At 37.2% G+C, this 22,987-nt stretch overlaps 1 protein-coding gene across 2 annotated transcripts in view; it reads right to left on the bottom strand.

Annotated features, from left to right (window-relative positions):
* Positions 1-22,987, bottom strand: part of SPOCK1 (SPARC (osteonectin), cwcv and kazal like domains proteoglycan 1) — a 288,261-nt gene that overhangs the window by 174,928 nt on the left and 90,346 nt on the right. The window contains exons 1-2 of one of the 2 annotated variants that reach the window (XM_080555025.1): positions 22,652-22,882; positions 17,259-17,304 (exon numbers count right to left, since the gene is read on the bottom strand). In XM_080555025.1, coding sequence (XP_080411151.1) covers positions 17,259-17,304; positions 22,652-22,723 — 118 coding nt within the window. In that variant the 5' untranslated portion in view covers positions 22,724-22,882. Of the gene's footprint in view, positions 1-17,258; positions 17,305-22,651; positions 22,883-22,987 lie in introns of those variants that run through there. The other variant, XM_080555024.1, reaches the window with a different exon arrangement.

Genomic DNA, 22,987 nt, shown 5'->3' with positions numbered 1-22,987 from the left:
ACCAGTGTGAAAGCCAGAATTAACTATTAGAATATCTGGTGTCCTGGTGTATGTTTTGGTATGAGAAAGTCCAGGAGTGGGGATTTAAATAATCTCCTATAGCTTTGTATGGCCATTTTCTACAATAGTAAAGGTGTGCAATTTAGTTGCACTCTCTAAAAAAGCAATTCCTATTTGAATTAATCTGAGTTTATTCTGGCAGCTGTTTTAACATTTTTCCTGTGCAAGATTAGAGGTGCTTTAGCAGTCAGAGTTTCCTTAGCATGAAGAAATTTATACTACATAATCCATCACATTCTTTTTTTTTTTTTTTTTTTGTAAACTAAACTTATCAAGCCATTTAAGTAAAACGTGGCTGGGATAGTACTTTCCAAAGTACCATCTTTACTGTACTTTTTTTTTGTAGCACAAAACAGATGTGCTACAAATCTGGCAGAAAGATCATGATCACAAGGGACAGATTCCTACTATATGGACATTCTAGGGATGAAGTGTATTGATTAATAGGCACTATCCTTAGTTATAGACCTGTCTCCCATTTTGCTAACATTTCCTATTATGTCCAGAATGAGACAAAAAGGTTTCACATACAAGAGAAGAAAAAGAGAGGAGCAAAGAAGCAAAGTAACTAGGAACTAAATACAGACACTTTATATCATGGAACCTAACTTGTTTAAGGTGATTGCATGCATGTCAAACAATTTTCTACACAAGCAAAGAGATTACAATCACAAACAAGAATGATTGATATTAAAGACATACAGAAATTGTAATAATAATAATAATAAAAATTAAACATGAGTTAATGATGCAATAGGAATTTGTGCAATGTATTGGTGAAGCTGTTCCACAAAACTAACGCATTTGTGGTAACTGAGAGCAGAGAGAAGCTTCTGCTGGATCCAGCGTTCTGCTGCTGTCTTACTAGCACTCTTTCTACTCCATTTATTGTCACAGGTTCTTGTTACATAATGAGAACATTCGCAGGCAGCCTCTGGCTGCAACCCCATCTGAGGTATCTCCAAAAGTGCAGGTGATGGAGGTGGAACAACATCAGCACCCACTTGCTGGCCCCTTGCACACGGAAAGCCTTCCTCAAGAAAAAAAGAAACATTCACCACCTTTACTGGTTTTCCTATCAAGCACTGTGCATTTATGCTTTTAAGCCAGGAAAAGGGAAGCTCTGCTTACTTTATGACATCTAGGTGCCAGGAATGTCTGATTGGTGTGCAACTGCAGCTTTGTGCAAACCATTAGGAAATAATTCTATGGAAGAGGGGATATACAGAGAATCTTGGCATGACCTGCACAACCTGTCTTCTGCTGAAGTGCATGACCTCTGCCAGTCAGCAGCTGAATTGGACTCTTCAGCCAAGAGTGGCTTGGTACAAAAATTTCAATCATTTTATTGCTGCCCTCAGTCAGGGTTAAGTAATGGAGTTACTCTTTGTCATATCAATGATTCATTTGTTTCTAACACACGTACACACACACACAAAAGTCACCTCTTCGTATAGCAAATAATTTTTGCTTTCCTTTATTTAAGTTGATCTAGGAGACCATACTATCTCAAACTGCACAAATCAAAGAATATAAGCTAAATCATCGCTAGCATCTAGTGATTTAGGGAGAGAGGTTTGCACACTGAACACAAATAAATCATATAGGAGTGATATTCTGGAGGCAAAAGGAATGATTTTGGGCATGCACAATACTTGGAAGTTCAAAATGTAATTTAAAGATGCTAAACCCTTCCTGGTAATCCTCATGCATTTTTCTTCTATCTGTATGTACTGTTGTATTCTAAAGGAATTCTTCTCTAATAAAATGCCATAATTTAATACACCGATGGTGATGCTGATTCAATTTTCTGCTTGCATAAATATCTTCTAAATCTATATTATAAAAATATTACTGGCCCTCGGTGTAAAAATCTGTACTTCTAATAATCTTTGTAACCAGAATTAATGGTCCAGTAATAACTGTTATTTGATAAAGTGATAAATCATACCTTATCTACACTACCATAACATAGTATAGACATCTACTAGTAAAAGCATTAAAAAAGTTCTGTTGGTTCTGAGCTTGGATTAAAGGACTATTCAACCAGATGAAATCAATGAGGGTGGAATTATTGCAAACAATGTGGAAAGACTGCTTGCTTCAAACAAAGAAGTTCTGGTGAAGAGCACAAGGAATGCAAACACTAGGTCATGTTATTTATGGAAGATACTATCCTGGCAAAAATCCAAACTGCAAGAAAAAAATGCCCAAGTTTTCTTCCATTTTACATGCAAAGTAGTATTTATTGAAGAAATACCAAATATTATGTGTTCAAATGCATACACTGGGACAAGCACATGAGTGCAGATGTCTAAAAGCAGTCAAAATAAGAACAGTCAAATACCGCAATAAGAATATACCACTGGCCTGTTCATTGCATTAGTGATACTCTGTATGTCTGAGTTAATTACTAGTCCAGTTCAGGAAAATCTTCACAGATTTCATGCCTTGAGCTTTACAGCAGGCTACACACATAAAATCATATCTCAGTCCTCTGTACCTCATTGAAAACATTTAAAGCATACAAAACAAGGTGGAAATATTAAAGAGGAATGACAAATGAAAAGTACATTCCCATTCTTGCAGCCAGAAGAGTTCAGTTTGGTGTCACAGACCTTTGGAGAGGTGCTTAAAGAGAATCTCAAGGTGCACAGTGCACAGTTCTAGCAACATGGCCAGATCCCTAATGCCAGCAGCCAACATGTCGAAGAGGAAGGAACAAATTACAGCCCTTTTCAGAGCTGTGACACATTGAGTAGCCTAAATTTGTTACAGTCCCATGGTTGCATGTGCCTGTTTTATCACTGGACTGCATGATTAAGATCTTAACAGACACATCGTTTCTGATGTCCAGATGCCCTAGCAGTAAGGAACTAGAAGCCATAGAGCATCTGGTGTGGTCCCTGAAAAACATATCAGCACCCCTTTATGATAGAAACAGCGTTATCACTTTTATATACTGGGGGCATATGGCAAGAATTACTCTCAAACCACCTTGGTTAACTGGAAAGCACAGAATGTAAAACTGCTGGAGCAAATCCTATTCATACCACTCTTGCTCTTCTCCTCCTGTCTTTTTTGCATAAACAGCACCAAATAAATTTACCTCAGCGGCAATGTATACATAGATTGTGTTCCCCTCCCTCCCCAAAACACACAGAGGCACATACACAGGTGTACCCTCATACACCGATGACCTTCTAGTTCCTAAAACATATTGCTCCTTCTCCTTAAATACTTGGTTTCTTAGTATCTGCTGTCATGTGTTTCAAGTGCCCCATTTTGATCAGTTTGAGAGAGTCTAACAAGGCTAGCGAATGATCTTTAAGGAAAAGCTAATCGACAGCATTGAAGGGAAACTTAACAACAAGCCTGACTGTTTCTCATGCCAATGTCAAAGGTTTCAATTCAAATGCTCGAGTTGCGAAAATGGAAGTTCAGGTTACAAATTTCTCATGGTTAAGATAGGATGACACCAGAATAAATTGCTGGGCAGATTGCGGAGCATCTGCACTGGAGGTGTTTAAGACCACCAGTGATTGTTAGGAGAGCCTCTCTTTGTTAGGACTGCTGCAGATGTGGCTGATGCTTCCCTGAGGGAAGGACTGGGTTTGCTGACTCCTGGAGAGTCTCTTGAGATAACATCATCTGACATCACTTCCAAAGCTCTGCAAGTTCAGTGGATTGAGGAAGTGATGAGCTAATTATTTTTGTGAAAAAGTTCTGATAGGATGATATATTTACTAAACCAAGATTTTGCTGGATTTATAGTTTGTTCCCTGCCATTTTCATCTCTAGTAGATGAGGTGTGAAATTGCTTCAGTAGAAGGACACAGTACATAATACATTAGACAGCATCTGGAAGAACAGAACTAAGACTCAAACTTTGGGATCATGCTGAGATCATCACTACTTCTGGATCTGAGGAATCTTTCTTTAAGGTGTATTTGGAAATGGCACATAGGCATATAGGGAAGTGTGGAAGACCTTTTAGTCAGACCTGGCCATGTGCTCATTTTTTAATTGTTGGACTATGGAGATTTTTCAGTCTCTGCTATGAAGTCATCCCATAGAAAACATGGATATATATGGATAGGAAAACGCATGTGAAAGTGACTACAGGGCATTTGCATCAGAACGACTGAAAAAGAGTAATATACAATGAACACGCATTTTCCATCCAAGTAATGCAAGTCTAAGCTAAATTTAAATCACTGTAACTTCACGAAGGAGCCTGCATGTAACTGAGGGCAGAATTTGACACTGATGTAATTTCGCCTTTGTATTCTACCCCTTAGTAATCCGTTTTAAATCTATTCGTCATACACTTCTTCAAGCTTTACAAGCTTAGAGGAATTTTTAGTACTTCCACCTCTCTCCTCAATGGGGGGAAAAAGAAAAGAAAAAAAAAGATGCAAAGGAATTAATGAATTAAGATTTAATGCCCAACTTTAATTGTCAGGACAGGGCAATTATATTATAGGTCATTAAAATAAAATCCATTCACCACACACATCCACACCCTAGGCTCTTTGTATGTTCAGACACATCATGTAAATCCGCAACACTCAATGGAAAATAAATGCTACTATTTATTTTTATTAAAATACTATTTAATTCACATCTACCATAACTGAAATAAAAAAAATAACAAACATTATTAGCTCCCTATTACATACCATATGAAGATTTTAATGAACATTTTATTTAGGTAGCATGCTGAAAATTAATTCCTCAGACTAAAAGTTCTTATCATTGAGGAAATTGCCTGCCTATAAGAACAACCTCTTATAATTATTCAATGCCTTAAAAAAGTGTGTTTGTGAATAATTCAGACTTCAATTTTTAATAATTTCCTTTCAAAACATCTTATTGTTCCAATGAAATGGACAAACAGACGCAGGGAAATACCAAAATAGAATGTAACGTACACATCCCAAAAAACAAACAAAAAGTTCTCATAACAAAACCTTTTATTCCAAACATACATTTAAATCTTCCCTTCTTGGCCTCTTCCCCCCTGTTTCTACTCAATGTCTCCACCTTGTACTACCTTTCTTCAGCAACTTACTGAAACCCCATCCCTTCCTACATTGAATACTAACTAGAAGTGAGCTAAAAACTTCAGATCTTAAGGTCTAGAGAGGGTGGTTTCAGTATTTTAATTCAAAATAATAATTCTTAATTTAAAAGCTGCACAGAGATCACAGAAATGCAGTTCTTTTAGAAAAGCAAGCAAGAAGACTTTTCCCTTTTTGCTAGATTGACAAAACAGACAGCATACTAATGGACAGGTGAAAATCAGCTATGCCAAAGGACTGTCACACAGAAAATCCATTATTAAACTATCTGATTCTTTTTCAAAGCGTTAAACATCGCCTATTGCATACTTCATCTTCCCTTCTCTTGACTCTCTCTTCCCCAGCTCAAAGGAAAACAGAAGTAACACTATCTCAAAATTCCAGCTCCTGCACCCTTCACCCCAAACACTTTTTTTTTTTTTCCACTGAATATCTGATGCTTTCCTAGGTTCTCAGCTAGGTAATCTTCAAATACTCTGCTGCTCACAAAGATGATACGAGTGCTTAGGGGGGTAAGCATGTTACAGGAGAATCCCACCTGTAAGGGACACCTGCCATGGTTATTTAATGACATACATTTCCTTGGAGTTCCTTTCTTCATTTGAACATCTGGCAGAGTTTGCTGTTCTTGAAAGTTTCAGAAAACACGGATCAGAATTTCCAAATATCTTGTGTCAGTGTAGCAATTAGCATTAGTTAGGCCTAGTTAGCATAGCTGTTGGTATAGGCCTGTGAACTTGAGCTAATTTTGTTTTAGCGGAAGTAGACAAAGTACAACCACTCTCTTGTCCCAAACAGCAGAATGGACCTCAAATAGCTTATTTTGTGCTTTGGGAAACCATGCAAACAGCCTGTTGATCATTAATAAATGCAGATGTGTTCAGAAGTGTCCTGAACAAGCATATTGTGGGTACCAACGATGGCAAGAGCAAACCAGAAAATGGACCCCCCTACTGAGGAGATATCCTCTATCCAATCCAGTAGCTAAGGAAACCAGAGTATTTTGGGAGTCTCATGGGGGAAGAGACATTATATATATAAATATCTAAAAAACAACAGCCTGCACAACTTCTGGCCTGGCCTGTGCCAGCTCTTCCACAGAACAGGGAAGTAGTTTCAGTCATAAAATTTGCTCTATTTGAGCTTCAAAACTGAGACAGGATCCTCATAAATTTAACAACCATTGTGCTTTTGATCTTTTTGATCTTTTCATCTTCTCTGGGGAAGTGGAGTGGAATAGCGTGCGGAAGAGGTTCCAGTATATATCTTGCTTTCCTGGACAGCGATGGCTGATTCCATCTAACTTTAGTCTTCTAAAAATTAGTCTTAGCTAGTCCTCAAAGCAGCTCCCAGTACAGTGCCTGAAATCTGAAAAACTTATTTCAGTGTCTCCTACAAAGATTAAACGACAGACAGCTACCTCAGACCAGGCAACTGGCTTTCAGGTTGTGAATCACTGTGCAGATGTGATGAAATCAAGCAGTTATATTCTGTTTAAAACTTCAGCCTAGGAAAAGGATTTTTGTTGTTGTTGTTGTACCATTATAAAATTAACATATATACCTCTTGAGCGCTTTCCTCCTTTTGGGCTCTCTGCTCCCACTAGATGGGTGGCCTCTCTCTTCTCTTTCATCTCAAACCTTTTTTGTTTGTTATTTTTTTTCCATTTTGAAAAATGAAGTGCCTGCCTGCTTGATACAAACAGGCCTATTTCCAAATCATATAAACAGCCGCATCTGTCAAAAAGTTCATCTTCAATGCAATTTCAAAAGCTGAGCTATCCATGCTAGGCGTTGGCAATAGTTCCATACATCAAGCACGCTGCACACAAACACGCCACACGACGCTAACAGGGAGTGCAACTTCCTATACAAAGTCAAGGGAGAGCACAGTAATAGAAACTGAAGGAAGATAAAATGTTTTGTAGGTAGTGGAACACCAGCTGATCGCAATTTCTCTTTCAAGCCACAGTATACTTAATTTATTTATAGGCATTGGAAAAATGTTATTGGCACAGGCCTGTGTAGGAAAATATCCTAGCAGTGCGCCTTGATGAAAAAGCAGCTCAAAAGGAGAGCTGTAAAGAAAATGAAAAATGATTGCCTAAATATCAAGTCACATTTTTTGCAACAGAATAATGAAAAGCCAGGAGCAGTTAGGCAATTAAGAGTCTGAATAACTAAATAGAGGTTACACTAAGCACACAGCAATAGCATATGTAGAATTTCTGTTGAGGCAGTATCTAAAGATGAAAAGTAATAACTAATGATCTTTACGTTGCAAACTATAAATATATTTATATTTCTGATATCTGCACCCATGTTAAGGGCCTGCTGGTGTATTTCAGATAGACTTCTGCTTTTCATGCCTTTAGCTTGGATAGTTCAAATTACTTTGGCTTGAACAGCATAAGAGTTGTCAACCTGAGTGGATATTCAGATAGGTAAGATGCTTCCTGACTATGCTAGTAAGAAGAAGGGGAAAATGAAAAGAAATTAAAAAAAAATAATAATGTGGATTGCTGAAAAAGTTTTTAGGCTTTATCATAAAAAGATGACCTTAGGTGGCACTCATGCAAATATGCAATTTGAAGAACTAGAACAAGTAGTATTCCTCTTGCTGCACAGTGAATGCAAAAAGACAGTCTCAGTATTGATGGACATATGCACTTTTTTAACCTCACATTTTTATGTCAGCAACCTGAGAATCACAAAAGATTTAAAAAAAACTTCACACAATTAAACAGTTTTCTTAAACCCTCAAGGCTATTGAAGTAACTTGAGCTTACTGAAGTAAGCAATTGTGGAAGATGGACACTTCACAAAGACAACCTAGAGAATGAATAAGTGCATTTGGCTTTCAGTTGTATAAATGGCTTTCAGTTGGATATTCACTGTGGCTATTCAGCACAGTGAAGAGGCGCTGAGAAGCTTAAATTTAAAAAGAGCACTGCTACTTGAAAAACTAGATAAAAATATGATGCCTGTATAAGAGCATACTGCAGACAATCATCATGTGACTATTCTACCACTTGCATTTCAGGCAAACTGAAGAAAAACAGGAAGGAGAAGAAAGGGAGAGAAAGAAAGCCCATGAAAATGAATATTTTACAGTTCTATTAGCATCAAAGATGCAATGTGGTGATGACTGATAATATCAAAAATGGAAAAGTTGTTATAGAAGTATTTTTTTTTTTTTTTTGCATCATGCTCTCCTCTGAGATAGCTAAATATTCTCTGGATTTTGAGGATGAACAGGTCCTTGGGTTAGAGTGAATTTACTATAACCATAAAAACAATTAATGTTGTTCAGAATGGAATTAACAAATCATGGCTAGATTATTTATTTATTTTAGCTAACGCTGCTTTCTTAGGTAGCTTTATGGTTTATTGAAAGAGAAGCTTTTTTTTTTTTTCCTCCTCAGATGTCTATATTTAACTCCATGCCAAGCAGGGGTTCTTCCCGTTCTCAGTTTTGCAAACTTCTACAGCCTGTGTCAGCAACTTCTCATTGCTTGGCTTTAAATATGAAAGGTTATTGCAAAGGTCCTCACTGAACAAAAAAGCAGGGTTATATGCTGGAACCTTCACAGCAAAGACATTTTTGCTCTTAGAGTCTGGTTACATGCATTTTTCTGATTTATTTTTTAAACCCCCACAGTTAAAGGAGAAACTCCATGAACATACCAAAGTATCACATTAAAATAATTACACTAATGCTTACTTACATTGCATTAAAGATTGCTGGAATGTGCAATGATCCCTAGGAATGCTTATCTGTCCATCCATTTATATTGGAGTTCTGTTTAGCTGTTGTTAAGTAGAACATGGCAGATGAGGGACTAAGTGAATTAATTGCTCAGCTTATAAATTAGAGCTGTGCCAGGAAAAGTACCCACGAACATGACAGATTTGATTCTATTTGTCCTGCCTTTTGGTTAAAGTGACCATAATAGTCCCCCATTTTGGGGCAGCACTTCATCTGGGTGCCTCCCTCTTATTGTAGCGCCTCCATTGATGTGCTACAAAGCTGCACGCATGGAACACAACAACCGTAGACAACACACCCTAGATAAAATAGATCTAATCCTCTAAACAACATTTCATGAAGGATGGTGCACGACAAATTCTGGTCTTCAGATATAGCTTTTCTGTCCTTATAAAGACAACGTTTGAAAAGTTGAAACACTGAAGGGAACAAGATCTTTAAAGAAAGCTGGTAGCCAATAACTGACAGCATGAAGACACACATCAGTGGCAAGATCCATCGATAAATTACAACCAGAGGACACAGAGGAAAGACAGATAGTGAATAAATGACTAAATTATGCCCTCCAAAGTGATACTTATTTTCACCATAGTATGTTTAGGGAAATTTTTAGTGTAGAATAACACCTGAATACACATTATTTATTTATTTTTATTCATCTTGTTGTGCACTGCTGCTGTGCCATTTTGTAGTTTAAAGTAACTTTCCACATGACAAAGGACTGCAAGGCTAGAATGAAAATAGTCAGCTTTGATCAAAAATGTTACTATTTTAAGCAAACATGTTTAATTTCAAGCAATTAGAACACGGAGGAAAATAGCTGTGATTCAATTAATGCTTTGGTGACCTGGGCTATTAGGTTGATAGTGGAAGGAGATTTAACTCCTAAATACATGTGCATTGTCATGTTTTATCTAATGAATTGAAAGAGAATAGTTAACTCATTTACACCCAAATCTTTAACCTTAGGGTTAGATCGTGACCTTTATTCCTGCCTGGCTAGAAAAAAAACATTAATAACCAAGTGCAGAATCATCTATAGGATGTCTTCCTATGTTAGAAAGCAAGTGAGGTCAGAAGAAGCAGTCAGATAAAGCAGACTGCCTTTTACCAGTCCCTGTTTATATTCATGGAGGTTTGCAAGCCTGCGGTTAGTTTCTATCTTAAAGTTTATGCAGATTACTTCCATCAAATGAGAACCTGTATTTTTTCAGATGGTGCCAAAATGTCTGTCAAAAAATACCTATTCACCTTTTTTTTTTTTTTTCTCCTTCCCCTTCTTTGCTTTGACTGGAAATCTGTTTTAAGAAAAAACCTTGTTCAGCATTTCTTCTGTGCTCTTTCAATTAAATCAACTGGTTTCCATTAATCACAGAACAACCACAGAATCTCAGTGCTACAATGGCAATGCTGGGAAGGTTGCTGGTTCCATTCCCCTCCTCCCTAGCTGGATCAGCTGTCAATGTGTCATTATGCACAAGACATTTGTCTACCGTATTTCAGAACACCTTCAAAGACAGAGACTTCACAGACTCTTTAAAGTACCTCTCCCAATGCTCAACTATTCCTGTCATTACGAAGGCTAAAATTAATATTTTCTGTAATGAATTGCTCCTTGCTGTATCCACAATAGACAGATCACAATTCCTCCTCCTCACAGTTCACTATAGGCATTTTAAAATAGTTTTTTCCCCCCACAGAGCCACCTCCTCTCCTTCAGTCTTCCTTCCTAGAATATAATTTCTCCAACTCTGATCATATCTGGTACTTTTCTCTGGGTATTTTGCAATCGATTCATACTATTCTAGAAGCCTAGTACGCAAATCTGGACAATGTATTCCAGCCAAGGTCTCAGTGGTGCTGACTAGAGCTAAAGGATTACTCACAGCTACACACATGCCAGTGCAACATTTGCTTTCTTTGCAACAGAACAACATCGTTGACTCATGTTCAATTTGTAATCCACTGTAATCCCCAGCCCTTTTTCACAACTATCAGTCAGAATTTATAACTCTCCAACTGTTTTTTATTCCGTTTTGTGCAGCTTGATTGTTCTTACCTCAGTTCAGAACTTTGTATCTGTCCTGACTCAACTTTACCATTTGTTTTCAGACCATTTATTTCATATTGTAAGGCTACTCTGAATTTTATTGCTGTTCTAATATGTGTACAGCTTCTCCCAGCTTGGCTACATTTCTAGATTTAATAAGCATACTAATTTCAACATCTGCAATTTCATGAAAGTGGTGAATAATACTGGACTCAAAATAGATCACAGAGGAACCCTTCTCAATTTATCTTTCCAGCCTGACGTGGAACCATTGGCAACTACTACTAGAACGAATCTTTCCAAGTGATTTTGTACCCACCTCACAATTATTTCTTTTAGACAATACTTCTTAAACTTGCTTATAAAACAGTAAAGTAAGCCAATGTCAAGAGCCTTATTAAAGTCAAGATACGTGACACAGCAAGCTTATCCTTGAGTCTCAAGGCCTGTAAATGTCACTGAAAAAGAAACAGATTTATTTTGACATCCATACTAGCTTTATTCATCCCCTTATCTTCTTGATGTTAACAAACCTTTGCTTTAATATTTATTTCAGCACTTTTTTTCAGGATTTTAGTTTTAAGTCATGTGGTACAATTTCCATTTTTTTTCCTTTTTTTGCAGCTGGAAAAACATGTATACTGCTTGTCCTTTCCTAGGCTTCTACAATTCCATACATTTTCGAAGATAACTTTTAGTACCTCTAAAATTATTTCAGCCAATTCACTTAACCCTTGGGTCAATTCAAACTGATTTGCAAACATTTAATTTACTGAGGCCTGTTCTTTCCCTAATCCATAGTCTTACACTTCAGCTGAGAATATTAATTGCAATAGCCTCCTGATCACAGCTGTCTTTTTAAGTGAAAGACAAAGCAAAGACAGGTAACAGTACTTTTACCTTCTCATCATTGCCTTTATATAAGCTTCTCTCTCCACTGAGCTGTGAATCGTCATTTTGCTTGACTTTTCTCTTCCTTTTAATACACTCATAGAAAATTATTATTCTTAAATCCTTTCCTAAACACCTCATTTTGTACCTGGTTTTCTTTGTTCGGTGCAATGGTTTTTCCTTCTTTGAGTTCAATAAAGTTTCACTTTCTAAATAACTTCTTGCCAACTAAGTCACTAAGAACCTTATCATTAACCAAGTTCTTGGTATTCTTGTGCTTGTGCCCTTCACATTAAGGAAATGCCAGTTATCCTAATTATTCTTCCCCTAGAATTTATTCCTTACTAATTTTCTATTTACTGAAATCTGATTTTGAAATCACTTGTCTTTACTTTGGCATTGTATAATTCAGAATTTTTAGGAAGACATTTAATGACCACTGGCGCTTCACCTTCTACTTTTGCTCTCCCTTGGAGTTCCTCTTTTTTGATTACAACCAAACAATATCTAAAATTAACTCACAAATATATAAACATCTTTAAATACTTTGCAAATTACCCTTGTGACTGTCTAATGATTTAAAACTCATTCTGATGTGCAGCATAAATATTGGATGGCATAGCAATAGATTCAAGCCAAGTAATGTCAATGCAGGAGACTGTGCCTGAATGGTTTGGCCTTGTTCAACCAGAATACAAACCCTGCTAGCGTGAACAATACTTTGTGGTCTCTATGTAAGCAAATAAGAATGGAAGCTTTGCAGGCATGTATTTTTCCAAACAGTTAATTTTAAAGGTTTAAGTATGCTTCTAAGAACAAATTCCTGTACACTGAACTGAAGCAAAGGGAAGGAAGCTGCTGCTTACTGAGTGATGCCAGTGAGAGCAGGGTTGGGCTGTATTAAATTCCCAAAGATGTATTTACTTCAATGGGAGCTAAATGAGCACTAGAGGGAAGCGTGAATTTCCCTTTGAAAAATCATGTCTGCTTCACAGTCAGTGAAGTAAGAGATATTAAAAGAAAGTCAGCACCATTATTGACCAAACTAACAAGTGCTCCCCAAGTGCTAATAAAATTCTAGACAAGCAACCTATCGATCATTGTCTTAGTTCAAAGCACATCAGCCATAATACCATCACAGATGGGGATCCTATCTCCGTCACTTCTGATGCCATATTTAATGAAAAAATTGGTTGCTTACAAGCTTACAAGAAATTTAATATTATGCTTCTAGCACATGACAGCCATGTGCATCTGTCGGCGGATGTAAGCAGCCAAATGTGCTTGAAATGCCTCTGATGGAAGATAGCATATTTCACGTGCAGCATCTCAGCTATTTTTTTCCTGTTGATTTAGTTAGCATGTTTTAAAATTGTACTGATTTACTGAAGATTTGCAAACATAATTCATGTGCAGTTGTCCTATGAATAAGCCTCTAAAACTAATTCAAATACAGTCAAAAAATAAATTGCAAAATAAGTTATTCAATTGAAATCTGCCATCTGAGGCACAGTAATAGAAAACATTTATTATAAAACTAACATATATTTGTGGCTAGGGATGTGTACAGTACTAAACTCTCTGAAGGGAATTTATTCAGGCTTTTCTGAAAGAACATCTTAACTGGGCTAACAGAAAATTACATGTTCAAAAATAATTGTAGGTTCTATGATTTTCATCCTGCATCACAGGCTTCCCATTATTGTCTTTTCGCTTTTGGAATGCTTATGAATTTCAGGCAAACTTTATTGTGCACAGCTGCAGGAGCCTGGAGGGCTTCTAGAGTCTGGACTTGCCAGTCAGACACTAGACATACTTAGGTACAATTTTATGCAGGAGGAGAGGAAGCGTGAATACCAACACATCCATCTCTAGATATAAAGCTCTAAGTTTGACAAATTCACTTCCATGGGGCTACTGGACTGTGAAAGTTGCAGGTTATGCTATGCTGGAGGCCACAAACCACTCTAAAGCAGTGTTTCCTCTTCAAAAACGAGGGCATTTTGACAGTTCAGCCTTTCATTAGTGCTCACGGGAAATTCTTTGGAATGATAGAGAGCTCGTGCCTGTAATTAATAAAGATAGTCAAGTCTACATGAGTATGTCTAACATCAGAGTCAGTCATAGATAGGCAGATGAAGATTTTCCTACAGCACAGTGGAAGAGGGATTTTTTTTTCCTCCCCTGACAGATAATGTCCAAAATGAAAGCCCTGAGAAAGAGAGGAAATATCCCTCTCCAGGTTTCTCAGCTAAAGGGGAAAAGAACTGGGAATAAAGACAATGAAAATAAAGAAAAAGCCTGGGAATAAAGGGTGAACGTCCAGCTATTTCAGATGAGGGGCTTCTCCTTAGAAGTCCAGCAGCTTGCAACGCTGGGATTTCTGTCACCAGAGATGGGTATGATCATACCACACTTCAGCCAGTCTCTCTATCTCAGTGCAAAAGATAGGGTTTGGAGTAGGAAACAGGCCAGCTCAGTCCACTGCAATCATCTGAGTGTCACAACCAAAACAGAAACAGTGAGACTTGCACTTAATTGTACAAACATATTACAACAGTTCCAGAGTTTGTGGGTAGCTTTAGGCACAGATTTTGGGGAAAAGACTATCAGTTCAACAGGATAAAGTTTTTTCCCTTCTTATTGTGTTTTGCCATTAATAGTAATGGCAGCTCAGTGGTTGAAACGTTTCAGAGCTTATATATTTGCACTACGAAGTGCATCCCATTACTTCCACTGTTCCTGTCTTAGGGGTAACGATGCTTTAAAAAAAAAGCCATATGGCAAGGAAATTTGATATCATTCCAGCAACTTTACACCTAAATAAATGCACTCTTTACTTGTGCATCTTACCAGAAAAGTTAATAACATTTGTCTATTGAAGCATTTAATACATATACTGAGAGGTGGCTTTAGGAGAAATGTCTCGCAAGTTCAATATTTGTTTAGCAGTTTTCACATACAACCACACATGAAGTCCGAATGGGTTAATTTTATGGTGAGTCTGGCTAGGTGCACACAATTAATTACTGTACAAAATCTCTGACTTGGGAATATTATGCTAAACTTTTCCCCTGATTCCCTCTTTTCTTTCTCCAAAGTAGGAGACTAAGAAACTATGCCAAGTTAGCTGTCAAGCTGCTTATGATCTTTCAAATGACTTTGTCAAAAAAACAAATAAACAAACAAAAACACCCAACCCTTTGATTCATATTTTAAAAATCCTGAGTACCCTGCACCTTCCACTCTTCTGCTTTATGGTTTCTGCAACTCTGACAGAATTGAATTCAATATTAATGACTACCAATCATTTCCAGGCTACACGCTCTCCTGCCTTCTGCAGTCCAAACGCCTCGTTAGCTCGGCTCAGTCAGTAAGATGCTCACCTTTCTATTGGTTTCTCTTGGGTTCGAGATGAATAAAAATGCGGGCTAGTAGCAAGGCTAAAAAATAAATTCTGACTACTCAGGTACTCTCTACATGCAGCTGAAGCATTGAAGTTGACTTCCTTTGAGAAGGCATGTTATGCAAAGATACCTTGTGCAACTCTCTAGGGGTTGTTTCAGTGAAAGTCATGTGTGCTTTCTTACAAAACAAGGTGTTTTTTTTTCCTTGAGACATAAATGCAGATCTCTCTCTGCATTACAAACAAAAAGAAGACAGCTAGATTACAATTGCTGTTGCTTTTAAATGCATAATTAAGGAATTTAATCTGCTGAATAAAGGTAGCTTTTTTCTTTTAGAAAGCATTGGTTTGACCCAGCACACTCTTGGTTAAAAGATGCAAATGAAGTAAAAGTCTAGAAGTAGATCTCTGCTGATTTTCAAAACCTCTGTCTCCAGTTCATTTTTAAAGCTGTTACAGATATACTGAATTCCCTGGCTGCCTTTACGAGATCACTTCTGACAGGTACTAACCACCTACAGCTACTTCTGAACCCTGCCCTCCCAGCTGCTTCGTGGTGATTCCGCAGTCCGGCTTCCATATGAAGGCTTCACAATATTTTAAAAAGTGATTTTAGAATCTAGAAATATATTTTAAATGTGAAAATATTGTAGACCTGTCCCAAAGAAAGGGTATTCATGTAGGCTAGCGTTAGCCTGGCGAGGCTATACTCAGATTTCCTGTATAGCCCAGGAGAGATGCAGCCTGCTGTTTTCATTTACCCACTGGAAAAGTGACACTGTGAAGAGACAGGAATCTTTAGCAGATGTACAAATGTTTGTATCACTTCAAGGTATCCATGTGTGATTTTAGAATCTCTAAAATAATTTGCGTCTTTGCCCAGAGTCAGAAATCTCAGTAACACAATGAACAAGACACTTTTAGAGTACATGAGTACATCAGTTCAAAATCTTTTTGCAACATTTTACCAGGATTTACTTTTTTTTTTTTTTTCTTTTCTCCTCTTGGGAAGACAGAGGCCTCTGAAAGGGGCAGCAAAAGTTCTGTTTGAAATCAATAGAATTTGTAACCCTAAATCTTTCTATGCCTTTGAAAATCTCTCTGTGGATATATACCTTGACAAAAACATCATCTTCCCCTTTCCTTTGACATTGAAGTTCCATTTCCATAAAGACAGAGAATTGATGCTCTTCAGCCTAATATGTACATGTCCCCAGTAATATTCCTGGGAGCTACGTGCACATCATACGTGCTGGGCAATGAAATATAGAAAGGCTCTTAAAGTGAAAATTTCAAAAGCAACTATGTGTCCACAGAGACTCCAAGGGGCATTTCCTTCCTAAACATTGCAGCAATTTTGAAGACTCAAGTCTCTGGTTGGCAAAGTTGCTCCCTATTCTGGACAAAACAAAATATTTTTTACTTCTTTCTCCTATCCTTTGATGGCTAGCCTACAAATTGTTGGAGTAACTGCCATAACTTAATAACCCACCAAGACAAAGGAAGTGCAAAATGCCTGACAGAATCTGTATTGGAATCAGCAGCATACACACAATGCCCTTTTTCTTTTGAAAATCAGCTCTGAAATTCACAACTTTGCAACTAGATTCAAAGAATTGCCCCCCTGAGTGTTAGGAAATACAGTAATTATGTTTATGACATTCATTTAAGAAGTTTTTAAAATGAAAGAAAAGGTATGTGAAGACACCTGTTTTAAATTGCATGTTAGACTGAGATTCAGGGCTACAGAGAACCTTTCTAAGCACATATATCATCACTGAATATAAATTGGAATGGATGCAGATTAAAAAACACAGCTGAAAAATACAGAGATGAGTCAAACTCTTATACATAAACCACCTCAAGCTGTGACTAAATTGGGAATGAGATGTAAGTACGAATATAGCTCTTCACTAACGCATACGACAGACAGAGCAAGAAAGGGAAAAAGTATATGGAAATAAAAAAAATACAACCACAAAATATTTACTAACTTTACCTTGATCGAAAGGCTTGTTTGGATTCCAGTTTCTGAAATAATCATCCTAAATAGGGAAGAAAAAAAAAAACTCAGGGAAAATATAAGCATTTTTTTAAGTACAATTTCACGTAATTAAATTACAAATGAATCAACTCATCTTTCGATCCTAACATATTCAGCCCAAATCAGACAAAACTGTCAACAGGTTGTGTTCAAAAGAGTAGTAAATGCAGGCTAGAATTTAAAGAATAAAAAATTCCTTGCATTCAGTACCTCAAATCTTCTATCTGACCTGTTTTTCAAAACACCGTTCATTAAATATTTTCTGACAACTCTATATTATTTCATATCAGTCTACAACATTCAGTAATAAAGATAATATGACATGATGCACACCAAGACAGCATTGTAAAAGGTCAGCAAAGTAAATCCCCAAATATATATATACATTTGGACACATGCAAATCACACCATTGTGAATGTTCAGATATGCAGTAATAATATTTAAGGCACTACACAATTTATAATAACATCCAAGAGAACTCGCAGTGAATGTTTTTGTCACTGTTCCTACTAATAAATTTTATCTTTTTAGGACTCCTTAAATCTGATATAAAGGTATGATTGCACAGGAAGTCTTCGGGTTCTGTTTTATGTAATTCTGATTGTGCTGTGAAACCGAGAAGGTAGGAATTTTCAGCATACTTGGCCAAATGATTATTGTTGCAAACAAGCTTTTTCCATGCTTTCTCCAGTCCCTTCCATGTGCCTGAATTTGTATTCTATGTACTTAGCAAATATATACCTGTAGGCAAAATTTCCCCTACTTCAGAGTGCCATCAACCCCACCTCTGAAGAACTGGGGTTCAAGAGATATTCAGCTCCAGCATATTCTGTATATCTCATTCACATCCTCTGTGAGAGGGAGGGATAACAACTGAATAATGTATTTGAAGAGAGGAATCATGGAAGATTTCTATAACACTGTTATATTTTTCTGCATGTTAATCTTTATTTCCTTTTTAATGTATCCAACATTCTATATTCATTTCTTGAGGGCTGCCACTGAAGAGATGTCTTTATCAATTAGAATGATGTTTAGATTTCTTCTTCCTGCCAGGAGGGTAACTGAAAACCCAACAGTGTGAATAAAACACCTAAATTATTTCTTCTATAGGACTCTGCTTACCATTTATCTCTAGTTAACTGAATTTCACATGTTCCTACGCTATCCAATCATCAAGTTGGAATATTTTGGAGACTTGGAAGCTGGTAGGTCTTACTTTCTGGGTTCAGAACAGCCCATAGGTGACTAGAGGAAGAGCAGATACTCTCCATGCCCTCACTGAATGCCAGGCAATGTGCCTTGTGGCACTGCATTCCTTTGGGAGTGTTATGGCTGGGGTGAGAAGCAGAAACTACTAACGCTGATAGCGCGGAGAACTGTGGATGCTATCCTGCTCTTCTCTGATCTGGAGGCTGCCAAGGACGGGCAAATGCTGCCTGTAATGAGGGGACTAGTTGCAATTCTGTATACCTTTCAGGAGGAAATGTATTTGCTTTCTCCAAGTGTATTCATGCTGACTATGCTGTGTCTATGCTGACTTCATGGACAGCGATAGCTTTCCACAGTAACTATAAAGATTATTATTCATAATTTATTTCAGATACATCAGAAGAATCTCTAACTTTTCTCTTTAGAAATACAGGGTTTGGCACCAGAAATAAAATCACAGAGTTGCCTTTGAATTCCACAGCTTTGTTGATGCAAAAAATCCCACCAACTTCATTGTGATACACTGCTTTGTAATGGATTACGATGTACTGCTAAATTCACCACGCATTAATCACTTTCTAGAATAAGGCGGTTTATTTATTTATTTATTAGCCTTTTGAACAATTTTTTTCTGGTAACAAATTATTATTATTATTTTTGCCTGTTTACATTTTTTTTTTTCCCTAGGTGTTGCTTTGCTGCTGGGTTTTCAGCATCAGAAACTGTTAAATAATTCAAATCCCAAGAAAAATTTCTTATGCAGTTGGCATATGGAACCAATTTTGAAATAAGGATTGGAAAGGGGGTTTATCTCAATTTCAGTGTCAAAGGAGTATTTTACAGAAAATGCACCTTGCTCATAAAAAAAAAACCAAACAAAACTACAAAAACACCCATCTCTTCTGTAACCTTATTCCTTATCCTTTTCTCCTCTATGCAGGCATCTAGCATTCCTTTTAAAAAAACTGGAGCTATATCTATTTTCAAATTTACCTAAAACTACAGGATGATAATACAGGGAAATACACAGAAACGTATATGGAAAAAACAAACAAACCTTAAAGACTGGAACAGAGAAAATCTTTGAGATCTTCAACATACAAAACTCATTATTTGTAGGAGTAAATAATGACTATACATACATTAGAGCAATCCGGCTAACAGCAATTCAAAACAACTTATGCCAGCTAGACAATAGAAAATATGGCACTAGAGTTTTACTTCACTATCGATACCAGCAAGACCCATAGCTGAATAGATATAGGACTGTAAAGGTGAAATTGATCCTGTAGATATCGCTGAGCAGAAAACCCATGTCTCATTTCAATACCACCTAAAGCTCTGACTTGAAAAATGGACAAGTCTTTGTGCTAGGACACTGCAAAGATTAACCAGAAATTACTTTTGTTGGGAGGAGAAACTCCTAACATCCCCCAAAGGATAACTTCATTTCACTGTAACTTCCTCCAACAGAAGAAGTATGTTGATATCACAATATATGGTACCTAAACCTGTATACCATTCAACATAAAAATTAAATAAATACAAGGAGCTTGATTAAAGAGGTTTAACATTCACATTCAATAAAATACCACAATGACAGCACAGAAATCTATGTGTTTGTGAATTTTCTCCTCGGAAAGGCATTAATGTGTTTAAAATATCTTGTACCTGCTGTAACCTACTCTGTCATTTTAATAGTAACTTGTTAATAAACCAGTATTAACACATTAATAATTAACATGTATACATGTACCATTCATAACAGTATTAATAGTTGATTAGAGTTTAAGGTATAATATGCAATATGATATGCTGTAAATACTTTAATTAACTCTAAGGACATTTACAAGTTAAAAGCGAAAAACCTACCTCAACTTCCTGAATAGGCAAGCATTACAAATAAGAAAAGAAGAAAGAATGAAATTAAGCAATGTAAGGATATGACATTCACTGATTTTATCCTCAGTAGCCTTTAAAATGTGGAATCACTTATTTCAGATGACCTTAGCCTTCAAATGAAATTATTTTCTCTTCCTTTTCTGACCTTTGCACCTTGGTTGTCACGGCCCAGTTTCCAGCAGCTGTGCTATTAGCCAAATGCCATGCTATTAGTATGTTTGCCTCTCATAAAGTACCAAAAAAGACACTTTCATTTCCTTTTGGCTGACAAAAGCACCAGAAAATATTTTTCCACATATTCATCTGTTACATACCTGATATGCGAGAGAATTAAAAATGTTTTTTTCCCTATCTGACTTCAAAGACTATTTGTTTGATGGATTTGGAAGGGGAGGCAAAACCAGGCATGGATCCATTTCAGTACCAGAAACAGCAACTGGAAAATATTTTTATGAACAAATATTTGAAAGTGTCTTTCTCCTTGCATAGAGTTCACACTTCGAGGGTTTTGCCTATGGCTCAGTGACCATATATGACTAAATCAATCCTTTAATTAACTCAGGGGACTCGGCACACCTAAATTCATGCGTGAAAAAAGAAGAATTGATACTTCAAACCAAGCCTGGATCCGACTGCCTTAGCTCAACCCAGCACCATACAAAAGTGACATATTGGCAGGACCTCTGTACACACCCGGGAATACACCAAACTCTAAAAGTTGCCCGTCCCTCCCACACAGCACAAACGTACTGAAGGGTCCAGAAGCTTTACTCCAGGTCCCTGACGGCCCCAGTCTCACCTGACAGATAATGCTGTTTCCACTGACAGGAAAATAAATTTGGCATAGCCTCGCCTTCTGTTCCCACTGGGTGCTGGATGAGGCCTTTGGCAAGAAACCTTGTAAAAGTCTACTGGCTGCCTAGGGCAGACAGTGACCTGAGACGGCGAGGCAGGTAACCCGAGATGGTCACTCACAAGGAGAATAGCTCACGGGTTGTTGGCCAACTTTTGGCATCCCCTGACCTGATTTCAATTGCAAGACTTGGGACAGGAACCGTCTTTTCAGCTCTGAATCTAATAATCAACTAGCATTATGGACTCTTACGTCAAGCAGTGAGCCTCGGAAAATTTAACTGAGGAATAAGTTATCGTGGCAAATGAAAAATGTGTAGAAAAATATAAATTGATTGACTTGGACCTCACTTCTTTATTACATTTTTACTGTTTTGATTTGCGCAATCAAGAGATGAGATAAAATAAATTCTGAAGTGATTTAAAACCATTTAATTGCACCAGACATGATAAATTGTTTCCTAAAAATAGGAAAATATTATTTTATCATCCAATGCATAGGCATCAAATCCAACCAACTTAGATGGATATGCCATCAACAAAATCAATCAAGAGAATAATCATATGTTAAACTATGCAAAGGGCATATTAAAAAGTCCTAGTTTAAAAGCTCACAAAAGCTTTCTTGGCCTCAGACCTCACTGCTTTATACAATATCCCACAGATGTCATCGGAAGTTTATGCACACATCATTTATCTAGGTGAAATGTAAAAATTGATTAAAAAAATACTATCAAAAACCTCATAGACCGGGTTCTGATTTGCAAAAACCAAAACTTGAAGCAAGTACAATGTGTGATACAGTGTCCTTTCATTCACAGCAGAAAAGTTAGCAAATAGCAATTGACCCCAAGACCAGCAGAGTAATGACTTCCTTCCTATTACCCTTCATTTCGCTACAATAACAGTAGTAAAAAACAAAACAAACAAACCCAACACATCTGAAATTAATGTAAAAACATGAATATGTTTATAATGTTTATAGACAATCCCCCCCCCCTCCCCCCCCAAAAAAAGTAAACAACAGCTTCTGGTTCTCCTGAAGATTAAGTATTTTAAGTATAAATCCCACAAAAGCTACTTCATTGTCAATTTTTGTTTTAGTTGTTACCTAATCCTTTTGGAAGAGTTAATAAAGCACAGTTGATTTAACACAGAGGCACTCCATACGTAATTTATTCACTTGCCTAAAAGAACCTCTTGCAATATGCTCTTGTTTATAAATAGAAGCGAACATTAGCTAAATGCATGCATAAATATTTATATTTTACCGCTTTAATTGAACTTATAAGTTATTTGTAGGAATCAAGCAGAAAAGAGATGCTAGCTGAAAAACCTCCTCAGAACCCCCCTTCACTGGCATCTCTCAGAGCCAGCTCACCTCAGTTTCCTCCCCCAGGGCCTGGGAAGATCGCAGGGACTCGAACGAGCCAGCAGCATCCACAACCACCATGAAACCCCCCCTGCCTGAGAAAACCAATATACAAAGGGCATAACCCTAAGGACTGCCAGATAACCTTTTGGAGGTAATCTTTGTTCCCAGCTCCTCCCAGCCAACAAGAGCATAAATTTCTAAGCATCTCCAGGAGGGACGTTCATTAACACCGGTTTGCAGCCTGCTTAGTATTTTCCTCTTCCATCCTCCATCTATGATTAAACCTTTTACCCTCATAAAGACCAGCTGGGAAAAGTGGTAATTACCAGCTCATTGCTTTTT

Source organism: Anser brachyrhynchus (genome assembly GCF_964034855.1).
Source record: "Anser brachyrhynchus genome assembly, chromosome: 14".
NCBI classification, from domain to species: Eukaryota; Metazoa; Chordata; class Aves; order Anseriformes; family Anatidae; genus Anser; species Anser brachyrhynchus.
The sequence above is the reverse complement of the archived record's forward strand: the minus strand, read 5'-3'. Positions and strand labels throughout refer to the sequence as shown.